At 47.7% G+C, this 12,239-nt stretch overlaps 2 protein-coding genes across 2 annotated transcripts in view; both read right to left on the bottom strand.

Annotated features, from left to right (window-relative positions):
* LOC144165191 (microtubule-associated serine/threonine-protein kinase 3-like) overlaps window positions 1–12,239 on the bottom strand; it is a 156,084-nt gene that overhangs the window by 59,938 nt on the left and 83,907 nt on the right. The window lies entirely within an intron of this gene.
* Window positions 7,588–10,871, bottom strand: LOC144165190 (uncharacterized). Its single transcript, XM_077695302.1, has 2 exons — window positions 10,566–10,871; window positions 7,588–10,438 (listed from the first exon to the last, which is right to left on the bottom strand). The coding sequence occupies exons 1-2, from the start codon at window positions 10,716–10,718 to the stop codon at window positions 7,790–7,792; spliced, it is 2,802 nt and encodes a 933-aa protein (XP_077551428.1). The 5' UTR covers window positions 10,719–10,871; the 3' UTR covers window positions 7,588–7,789.

Here is a 12,239-nt window from a genome sequence, read left to right as displayed (position 1 = left end):
ACGCGTTCAATAAGTTAGTCTCCTCCATTGAACAGGTGCTCACTACTCATTGCGACCTCGAGGTCCTCCTCCTTGGAGATTTTAACGCTCCTGGCGTTCAGTGGAGCCACCTCACCTGTTCCCACTACAACCACCACTTTCAACAGAAGGGTAATAGGTTACTAGATTTTTTGGCTTTTACTTCTATGGCACAGTGTAATCGCATAAAAAATTGCAGTGGGAATATTCTGGACCTGTGCTTTTCGAACTTTGATGGTGTTAGTGTGTCGCGCTCTGATTGTTCTTTAGTAATACCCCACAGATTTCATCCTTCTCTTTATATTTCCTGTTGCCTCCCCTCATCGCTCCACCGTTCCGTAACTTCCAACAACACGCAACCTCGTTACGCTTTCGTCCGGGGAGATTATGTTGGGCTGTATGGCTACTTTTCCGCTGCCCCTTGGTCGACCGTCATTGACCACACTGATGCCAATGAACAAGTCGACCGTTTCACTGAGATTGTGCTTTCGGGTATGAAGGAATACATCCCACAATATTTACCGACAAAGTTCAAGTTTCCACACTGGTTTTCTTCTGAATTGCGGGATGTCCTGAAACTCAAGGAACGTGCGCACAGAAAGATGAAGCGCTCTGGTGCCAACCAGTTCGCTCAGGAATTCCGGCGCCTACGTGCCCTATGTAAAATATTGCACAAACGTGATCGTACTTAGTACCTCGCGTCGGTAGAAACTAAAACAACTCATCAACCGGGAGCCTTCTGGAAGTACATCCATTCTAGATCTAGTACACCTAAAGATTCTATTCGTCTACTAACTCCAACGGCGATGAGGTTGCCAAGGTGGCCGACTGCTTTGCTCGTCAATTTTCTTCTTTTTTTGGGATTAGCGGTGGTAGTGATAACAGCAGCGTCCCTTGTCCCCAGGGCGGGAACTCCGGTTGTTTGCAACTGGACGAGAACATCATTCGGACCAGCATCAAACGGCTCAGGCCCTCGCTTTCGTGTGGGCCTGATGGTATTCCTGCTGCAATTCTAAAAACATATGCAAATATATTTCTTCCTGTGTTCACTTCAATATTTAATAACTTTCTCCGGTCTGGCACGTTCCCTCGCTCATGGAAAATCTCTCGCGTATTCCCTGTTTTCAAGTCAGGCCTAAAAACTGATGCTATAATCTATAGGCCTGTCTCGCTGCTTTGTTCTACCTCTAAAATTTTCGAGCTATCTCTTCATACGGTCTTGTCTTTCTCATTTAAACACGTCCTCATTCCTAATCAACATGGATTTATGCGTGGTCGTTCAACTTCCACGAACCTTGTATGCTTCATGGAACAGGCTGTCCCAGCAATCGTTGGTAGAAGCCAGCTGGATGTGGTTTACTGTGACATGAGCAAAGCCTTTGATGTTGTCAACCACTCGTTATTGCTTGCCAAGCTCACTGTGGTAGATCTACACGCTTTTTTGGTGGGTCTTATACGTTGCTATCTCAAGGAGCGATATTGCTATGTAAGTGTTAACGGTCAAACATCATTTAGATACAAAGCAACAAGTGGCGTACCCCAGGGCTCCGTTCTGGGCCCCCTTCTTTTTTCCATTTTCATTAACGATGTTGCTTCTGCCATTCAAAATTCATCTTTTTTGTTGTATGCTGATGATATGAAAATCTTCAGAGAAGTGTGTAATGTTCAGGACTGTAATTCTCTTCAGGCTGATATCGTGTCATTCCATCGTTGGTGCACCAAAAATGACCTTATTTTAAACCCTTCAAAAACTAAAGTGGTTTCCTATAGTAGAAAAACTCAACAGCTGCAATACTCTTATAGAATAGCAGTCACTGCATTGCCGAGGGTGACCGAAATTCGGGACTTGGGAGTACTGTTTCATTCTTCTCTGACATTCTCTTCCCACATTACACAAATTACCTGGCGCTCTCCTCGATGTCTGGGTGCTGTTCGCAGGTATTCTAGAGAGTTTAAAGGTCCGCTTTCTTTCTTAAAGTTGTATTCGGCTCTCTGCTTACCTCTTCTCGAATACGGGTCTGTTGTTTGGAATGGAACTTCCAAGTCCAATAGTGACAGTATCGAAAGGGTTCAAAATAAGTTCCTTTCTATCTTTAGGCACCGTTTCCGTCATGTACAAGAAGACGCAAATGGCAGCATGTCTTGTCTCAAAAGTATTCCTTCCCTTTGGTGTCGACGAATGAGAGCTCACATTATCTTTCTTTATAAACTTCTTCATGGTGATATTTTGTGTGATGACTTGGTTGCACTTATCAATGTCAACTTGCCGAACAAACTTTTCCGAAGATTTCGAACGTTCAGAACAGATGCTTTAAGTAGACGACGCTCGTGCATCTGCAGAATACAATGTGCATATAATGAATATTCCGATCGTCTTGATATATTCCAGAGCTCTTTGTCTTTGTTCTCTAATGAATTGAAAACTGTTGTAGCTTAAGTGCCTTTATGTCATTTATGTGGCGTATTTCTGTTCCGTATTTATTCTATGCAAATCATTATCTTGCTTTTTTGTTTTTCACTTTTCCTGATTTTGTGTTGCTTGAATTTCTGTCGGTTTAAGTGTCAGTGCTTGTAACGCTGAACTTCGTTTTTCCATTTTGAAACTTCCTAAGATCTTGTTACAAAACCTTTGTTTTATGTGTATAATCTATCTCCGTCGTGTTCATTGAGTATTTGCTTGTGTATTTTCAATTTTTCACGTGCCCTCAACGTTTTGCTGGCCGGGTGTCATGGCTTCTAACACTAGGTTTCCTTTTTTTTTTGCTGTTATGCTTTCTGGGATCTCTGTAACTATTTTTACTTTATTGTTTCTTTCATATATATGGTTTTATGTGTTGTGTTGTCTTGATTTTAGTTTGTTTTTATGAATGCTTGTATATGGTGTACCAGTACCAAGACCCTAGGGTTGTTCCTGGGCACCAAAAATAAAGGTTGATTGATTGGTTGATTGATTGATTGATTGATTGATTGATTGATTGATTGATTGATTGATTGATTGATTGATTGATTGATTGATTGATTGATTGATTGATTGATTGATTGATTATTATTATTATTCGAGAGCGTAGCAGCACCTGCCGTCTGATCCGGTGCTTCATTCCCTGCTATAACCACAGTTGCCACGGGCAGAGGTCGGCGAACTCACTCATGAGTCCACTCACTCAGACTCATTTGGACTCAAACTCACGCGTGAGTTTGAGCTTGAGTGAGTTTGAGCCGAGTGATCCCGACTGAGTTGGAGTCCGATTGAGTTTGAGTACGCCTGAGACCTAGTGAATTCTGAGTCCATTTTGATTTCTGAGTACATTTTGAGTTTGAGTCCATTTTGAGTTCTGAGTACATTTTGAGTTTGAGTCCATTTTGAGTTCTGAGTACTGTTGCGACCGGGCGGGGGCACCCGATCCTTACTCCGTGGCCTCCAACATACGATGGGTAGCGTGTATGGTGCGAGCGGCCAGCCGCTGTTGCAGCCGTGAAGAAGTCCAGAGCAGTAGGATAACGTAACTGTTTACTTCATAGCGAGAGGTGAGCCGAAGCCAAAAAAACGTACAATGCCCTGACGGGCGAGGTTACAATACAGGACTAGAGCAGAGCGACCGCATGGATTCGCTGCTCAGACAGAAATGGTTTACAACGCTTGGGAGCTCTATTTATACCCGAAAGCGGTAACGGTCAAACGCAACACGTGGGAACACGCACTACACTCTTTCCAGAGTTCGTAAGCTGTTCATAGCCTCGGGCACGTTGAGTCCGAGAGAGGGGAGAGAGGAGGACTCCGTTGCGATCACCGGGGCCTGCCTCTGTGTCCTTGAAGAGCGTGGAGACGAGCCGTGCAGGCAGCCGCCGAAGTTCAGCCGCCGCAGGCAGCCGCCGAATGCGCAGAGAGCGAAGCGTCTGACGAGGCTTTGTCGCAACTTGTTGCCGACATGATTGCGCCTGTTTTCGAAGGAGCACGAGTGGCTTCGCCGCACAGCCGAGGAGTGATGCGGGGAAGTACTGCGGCGCTGGCCCATTCGTAACAGCTTCTCCGCCGGGTGTCCGAGATCCCGATGGATAAGGGTCTGCAACCGTTGTCCGGAGGGATGCTGTCGAAGTGAAGTGTTCGGCAGACGCTCGACTCCAGGCCTGGGCTGTACGACACTGTGCTGGAGCTTCACCGGGCGGGTCACTGGACGAGTAGTGGCTCCCCAAGAACGTCTCTGGCTTGGTCACGCAAGCAACAGAACAACACAGGAAGACACAACCGCATCGCCGGCAAGTGCGAAGACAAATCAACACTGAAGATCTACCAGGCTTTTAGTTGCGAAAAGTACGCGAATAACTAACTACTCTAGTTATATTTTTGCCCAGCAGTACTTTAGACACGTGAACAAACCTGAAAGGTGACATTTCGCGTGATTGGAAATGTCCCATACAAAAAAAATTGCAATCATAAAGGGCGAAACCTGTTCCAGGAAAAACAATGAAATTGAGAAAGTCAGGCGTCTACAAGCCACTTCTCGCGCTGAGAGCTGCGATTCGAGCTTTCATCAATGCTCCGAGTTTTCCCCTTGTATCGCACTTTAGGTGCGCCCGTTCTCTGAAAGAGACTGCTGCGACCGCGTGAAAGGACACCGGTCGTCTTGTTCGACAAAGGTCGAGCGCGCGGAGGAGCGAGAAGGATTTTCCATCGTTCAAACGAGAGGCGCGCACTCCTTTTTGGAGGCGGCGTCCCCCTGGCGCGATGCGAGCTCACGGCTTTGCCCCTTCGCATGCCTGCACTGAAACACGCGCCGCAAGTACCCGCGGAAGTTTTCGCTATCTCCTCGTTGCTCGCCTTCTTACGAACGCGTTCGGCAAGCAAACGCCGGAACGCGTTTACGTTCTCTGCTCTAGGCTGGTCGGTTCCCGACTTCGACTCAGCCGCAGTCGACACCGCAACCTCAACTAGCTCCGCCGATGCTGGCCTATCGTCGGGAGCATCAGCTGGGAGTGACACGGGCACGACGAGCTCTTTAGACACCTCGTAGCTTCCAACAGACCCTATCTCGGCGTCCCTCGCGCTTTCAGCGACAGCCTCAGCAAGCGAACACCGAAGGGTGTTTTCGTTCTGTTTTGCGGCTGTCAAGGCTACACTAGATCCAAGCTGCCCTGTCTCAAAAGACGGCTCAGCCGCCCGCGACACCTGAATCTCTGCGTGCTCGGCTGGCCGTTGCTCGAGGTCAGCTACCTGAGCTGGTAGCAGAACGGAATCGGCTTGCTCAGTGGCGAGATCGTCATGACTCCCAACTGAGCTGTGCAAACCGCTCGCTGCCTCGGCAGCAGGCTTTGCCACCACGTCGCTCGTTTCTGCACTACCGTACGAAAGAACCTCTGTTTCAGCGGACTCGTGCGGTCTCTCGGTAACCTCATCGGTTACGCATTCCTCCTGAGCTGGTAGCAGGACGGAATCGGCTTGCTCAGTGGCGAGATCGTCATTTCTCCCAACTGAACCGTGCAAACCGTTCGCTGCCTCGGATGCTGGCTTTGCCACCACATCGCTCGTTTCTGCACTACCGTCCGAAGGAACAACCTCCGTTTCAGCGGAGTCGTGTTGCCTTTCGGTAGCCTCATGGTTTCCGCACTCCCGCGAAACCTCGCTATCCCGCGAATTGTTCATGTTCAGACCGGTAGCCGTTCCCAAGGCCTCCCGTGAATTTGAACCGTCCGAACACTCCGCCGAAATCTCCAAAACAAACTCCAACGCATTATCGCACTCAGTGGACACGCACTGCCCTCTGCCACCTCTGCCGACAGTCTGAGCTAATGCGCCGTCGTTATCTCTCTCAGCAACCTTGCCGCGCTGCGGGGCAGCAACGGTCGCTTCCGACTCGCGCTCCCGAGCGTCTGCTACTTTCTTTTCGTTACCGTGGCCAGTTTCTCTATCCACGACAACGAGGTCTTTTTCGAGCAACTCAGGCTTCACTTCTTCCTGCTCGAGTTGAATCTCATGCTCTATTTTCTTATTCTCCCGTTGGAGTCTCTCTCCCTCGAGCTCCTTTCTTTCCTGTTCAAGGCGCTCGAGCTCGAGGTCGTACCATCGCATCTTTTCCTCGTGCTGTCGTTCTCTTTCCTCGCGTTCCTGCTGTCGTTTCTGACGCTCAGCCTCAGCCTCTGCCTCGGCGGCCTGACGTTTCGCGGTCTCCCTGCCATTGATCAGCTCAATGCATTCCGACAGCTCCTCATCGTCAGCCCCGACAGCGAGTATAGCCTGTATCAGCTCTGGCTTTCTCAGCGCGTCCGTAACATCCAAGCGCAACTCTTTTGCAAGCGCCAACAACTGCGGTTTTTTCAACGCCTTCAAATTCATGGCCGGTCTAGAGTACTGCTTTCCCACTGCTCCAAAAATGTTTTGCGCGATTAACCCACGCGACAAAAACACACGCCCTACCAGCTATCCTCAGAAGCCTGGTAAAACTCAGTGAAGAAAAGTCCCGCACTCACCCTTGACCGCCGTGAATTCTACGAAGTCCGAAGCCGCCTTGACGTCCGTGGTGTTGGGTCTCGCACCGCTGGCTTCAGGTGTTACGAAGTTGCCATCCGACCGCTGCCAACCAGTTGTTGCGACCGGGCGGGGGCACCCGATCCTTACTCCGTGGCCTCCAACATACGATGGGTAGCGTGTATGGTGCGAGCGGCCAGCCGCTGTTGCAGCCGTGAAGAAGTCCAGAGCAGTAGGATAACGTAACTGTTTACTTCATAGCGAGAGGTGAGCCGAAGCCAAAAAAACGTACAATGCCCTGACGGGCGAGGTTACAATACAGGACTAGAGCAGAGCGACCGCATGGATTCGCTGCTCAGACAGGAATGGTTTACAACGCTTGGGAGCTCTATTTATACCCGAAAGCGGTAACGGTCAAACGCAACACGTGGGAACACGCACTACACTCTTTCCAGAGTTCGTAAGCTGTTCATAGCCTCGGGCACGTTGAGTCCGAGAGAGGGGAGAGAGGAGGACTCCGTTGCGATCACCGGGGCCTGCCTCTGTGTCCTTGAAGAGCGTGGAGACGAGCCGTGCCAACACCACCTAAATTACTGAAGGCCTCCCCACGCCGAAGTGACGTCACAGAAGTGAGATCGCCCTGGTAGTCGGCTTCACTGCGCCCGCATGCTTGCCTCGATTTACCTATCTGTTCCTTCGTGAACAAACAGCCCGTAAATTTGAATTTATGTTTAGAAATGTTTTTTAGGCTATAAGTTGTAAACATGGGCAATCCAAATCATTTTGTTTCCTCTCTGATACGTAAAAAGTGCTTGAACAGAGCTTTGGCTGACAACCTACCAACCACTACCCTTTTTATCAAAGGTCTATGTACACAGCACTAAGATTTTTTTCTTTGTTTTCAGGACTTGTCTTTCCCAACAATCGTTACCGATGGTGCAGTTAGCAAATTCACTTATTGCTGACATTACTTCGAGATTGGATGCAGGAAAGTATTTTGTAATTAACTAATGTTGCGATCTGTAGTATATTTGAATCTAACCCCAAAAATAATCAAGACAAATGAAAGACAAAGTTGTAGTCACACGAGTATACTGTCATTTGTTTTATTTTAAAATTCACATGACATACAAATATATACAGACATTTTTCGTACAAAAAAGCATTACTGTAAGCAATCAACAAGCCCATCATTTAAAAATGAGCATGGCATACCAATATGCACAAGCAAATCATTCAACATGTAACAAATTACGGTGCCATATATTACCAAATGCAAACAAATTAATTGTCAGCTGCAGCTAAACAAGGTTAGGATTCCAGTGTTTTCAGCTTTCGCTTTTTTTCTTGCTTACTGGACGTAAGCTTGTCATTTTTCTGTTTGCACAGATTGCTCAATAACACATTAGCAGCTGCACTAAAAATGTATTTCATGACGAGCTGTGGTGAATGTCCATGGTCACACGTGTCTAAGTCTTCGTTGCTGTCAATAAGGGACGATGTCAAGGCAACAAGAAGCTCTTTTTGCTTTGGACAGTCATAAAACTTAGTGGCGTTTTTTTCATTGACAAGTTGCTCAAGCACTATGTCCATTGTCAAAACTGCATGCACAACCATAGGCTGGGGAAACATAAGGCCACCTCTAGTGGCAGTGGCAATGAGTGCAAAATCATCCTCGTCAAAATTCCGGTTTTCGAGCACCAGGTTCTCCTTGCAAGATGTACATGCAAGCTTTTTTGTAGCTGCATGTGCGCAGTACCCAGCCACATATGTAATGGCAGGAAGCATGGGCTGCTTTTTTGCAACATCTTGCTCTGTCAGAGCAACATCAAAATGCTTTAAATCTTGTGGGTCATTAACAGAACCACAAGGAGTGAGTACATCTAGCTGAGGGAGTTCGGGGAGCTCAAGCACTTTCTGCAGTCTGAGCTTGTGCTCAGATTCGTAGATCTGTCGTATAGACACGTGATACTGTGCTCCCGACAATTGACGATATTTTCCAAATCTGTCCTCTAGGCAGTCAGTTTGGAACTTCCCCAGCAACACGTACGAGAAGCCGAGCTCTTCAATGCAGTAGCGTGTTACTTCTACAAGTGCATGGGAGGTGTGGCGGAATGCGCTGTGTGTTTCACGAGTCAGGTGACCTGCATCATGCTTTAGGCTTTCCCAGAAGTCAAGCCAGTCAATTACACTGTTAAGGAAATCGATCTGAGGGGAAGACAGACTTCTGACAGGCTCTTGAAAGCTGTCACGTAGGCGCTGTCCTTTGTGAGGCGTTTTGACGTTTACGATGTTCCACCATGTCAAGATGATGCGGATAAATTCAGCCGTTCCTTTGGCATGTTGTAGTTGAGCTAATGTGGAACTAGTCAGTGCTGCAATAGTTGAAAGGTTGAAAATCTTCAGGACAAGCTTGACATTCTGGCGCTCCAAGTTGGATGGATTTAATGCTTTTAAAGATAATGTCGGGGCCAACCGCAAGAGCTCATTGCTTTCCTGTTCATGTGCCTTCCTCAAAGTACCAAATGATGCCGTTAACACCTGCCCATTAGTGGAAAGCTCTGTTATGTCGGGAAAAAACATGCAGGTCCCTGGATTACGTTGATTAAGCCAGTTGTTACGTATGCACTTCAAAATGTGAACACTGTCCAAGACAAAGAACAAAGGTCTTGAAGGATCAGATGGGTGTGCATAGACAATATTACATTTGGGGGGATCAGAAAAAAAAGACATTGCTTTCCGGTTTATGGAATTATTGTCAGAAATGACTGCGATCACCCGAAGACCAGCATCTTCTAGCTCTTTAATCAGGCGTATCAGAAAGAAATGCAAGTCCTTTGCGTCGAGTTTCGCAACAGGTAGAATATGCACAACGTCCTTGTTCGGCGACAAAAGGCTCTGAATCATGAAGACGTATGCTGTCCTAGCAGCAATATTGCTGTTTGTGGCTGCCCCTGTGACGAAACCACCTTTATATTCGAAGTATGACTGCAAATGAATTTCGTCTATCATAAGCGTCACAGTCTTTTCATGATCCTTCAGTGCTAATGCCATTTTTTTTGCATACGACAAGTACAATTCATCTTGTTGTTCCAACGAAGGGCTAATGCTGTATGCAGCACAAACACGCCTAATAGTGTTTGGATGAGGAAGCTTCAACTTTGACGTGCTTCGCATGAACTTGTAAGCATGTGGCGATATCGTGAACATAATACTGGCGAACACAAGCAATTCGGCGGGATACCTTATTGCATTACTCAAAACAATCTCAACTTGCTGCCTCAGAAACTTTAACAGCTCTGCCTGCCAGTCAGATGGAAACTGTGATGCTGACAACTCTTCTAACAGAGCCGATATACGGCGCAAAAGCAGCTCAACTTTTCCCTCATCATTTTGTGAGCCTTTCACAATTTCCTCTATGCGGTCAAGTGTATCTGCTAGTTGCCTGACGTCCGAAATGGAAACAGGAAACACGACGGTGCCTACCTTTTCAATCCGTGTCTCCCCAAAGTATACTTTCAGAGAGAGGTCTGCATTTACTACCACTGCACAGCGCACTACCGGTGCATCTTGAGGCGCCAGGTTCAAGAAATGCACTTTGTCTTTTAAGACCACTTTGCTCCAGAACTCTCCCACCAAAAACGTGTCCGTGTGACACAAGAGGTCTTCAAAAGAAGAGATGGAGTTCTTCTTCTCTTCTTCCTGCTGAGTGATGAGTGAATGTTGCACTGCCTCTTGCAAGGCTTTCGCCTCCAGCCGAGCACGTTTTTCTTCTGGGGCTTCGCGGTCCGCACTTTTGTCTTGAGAAAGGTACGTGGGGCAGCCAGGAAAAATGCTTGGTGTAATTCCCGGCTTCAGACGCCTGAGCTTGAGTGGAACTTCAACCACCCTTCCAGTGGCCGAATCCGTGTAGCTCGTTGATGTGACGAAGTCGCTCGGGTGAAAGTGCTTTTCGCAGAGCTGAAATTGGACAAAATGTTACATATAAATTAACGGCAGAAATACAGGGCAGTCCTTACATTTATACGCGACAGCGAAAGTAACTACGAGAGCAAAGTGAATGGAAAGGAAAGGCAGACTTCCTTACCACTGTGTATTTCGTTGGCGCGAAATCCTTACGCGGCACGGCGCGCGTCCATGCTGCTCTTTCCGCGGCATTGACCGGGAACCTGTACACGCGAACGGTGGGTCCCCCCGCATAATTGGAATTGCAGTTGGGTGCACAGCAACATCCAGGCATATTACTTGAGTTGTTAATGCATGCAGTGACAGGAATGCGAGCTGAAATTGTGTCTCAGAAGCAGCAAATTCACTTGACACATGACTAGCAACCGCCGCCGCCGAAAAAGGTGAACGAAGTGGTTTGGGCACAATGTGGCCAGAGCACGACGCGCGCTTTCGGCTGCAAACCGAACAACAGCGCTTTGAAGGCTGAAATAAAAGCGATTTTTGGTTAATAAATCATGCACGATGGTAATATTCAAGCCATGAAACAAGACAAATTTTTTTGCAGAACAATGAAATGACAGGAGTAAGTTTTTATTAACTTGATTGCTGAAAAAGCTATTGCAGTCGTGCCCCACCATGTGACTGGACCCACAACAGTTGACAGCCATAAGCCGCGACAAGCCATGTCGATTTCTCGTTGGCGCCTTCGACCTCCCCTCGATCCACCGCCGATCTCACTGGCGTGACGTCAGGCCGTTGAGAGGAGGAAATAGGAAGGCCTTCATAATTTAGGTGGTGTTGGCCGTGCAGGCAGCCGCCGAAGTTCAGCCGCCGCAGGCAGCCGCCGAATGCGCAGAGAGCGAAGCGTCTGACGAGGCTTTGTCGCAACTTGTTGCCGACGTGATTGCGCCTGTTTTCGAAGGAGCACGAGTGGCTTCGCCGCACAGCCGAGGAGTGATGCGGGGAAGTACTGCGGCGCTGGCCCATTCGTAACAGTACATTTTGAGTTTGAGTCCATTTTGAGTTCTGAGTACATTTTGAGTTTGAGTACATTTTGAGTTTGAGTACATATTGAGTTTTGAGTACATTTTGAATTCTCAGTACATATGAGTTTTGAGTCCATTTTGAGTTTGAGTACATATGAGTAGCCTAGCAGGCAGCTATGGTTGGCTGTTAAGATTCATGCGTCACTGTGGGCTCGGAACTCAGGTTACCTAGGGGCACGGCACCAATCGCGATCTGCATGATCGGTTGGGAGGGAGGGGGTGTCTGATTTTTTTTAGTTTCTTGTTGATTTTTCATGGCCATAAGCACTTGCTGTATACCTAATTTTCGCGGCTGGGCGCGTGAGTAATAATTGACTGGTGAGGTCATAAAAAAGGGCTCTCTTAACTTTTCCTCCTGACGGATCCACTAAGAGCGTGGGAAAGGGTGCTGGGAAAGCACACGGCGGCGCTGGCGTGCGGGTTGTTCGCCTGCTACTGTTAACGGCTTCATATACTAGGGGTCACAAAGGAAGAGGTGAGAGCCGGGGGGAAATTGGGGCGAAGGCTGTCCTTTCTGCTGTTTCAAATGAATTAGCTGAATTGACTGGGCAGCGCCCCTTAAGACAGAATAATGACCGCATTAGATTGGGTGAAAAGTGAAACTGATGAGGCTAAGGCGTGTAAGGTATCAAATGAAAGGTCCGGATTAACGGAATCACGCGGGGTAAATAAAAAAATGCTTCCTGATTGTAGTCATCAGGCAGTCATAAGGAGTCATAGATTGGGTTAAATTCAAAATGACGCTGCGAGGGCATATGGGGAATCAA

The sequence above is a fragment of the Haemaphysalis longicornis genome, unplaced genomic scaffold (assembly GCF_048455015.1).
Source record: "Haemaphysalis longicornis isolate Haplotype H1 unplaced genomic scaffold, Haemaphysalis longicornis Haplotype H1 scaffold_14, whole genome shotgun sequence".
NCBI classification, from domain to species: Eukaryota; Metazoa; Arthropoda; class Arachnida; order Ixodida; family Ixodidae; genus Haemaphysalis; species Haemaphysalis longicornis.
This window is presented reverse-complemented; position numbering and strand designations above follow the sequence as displayed.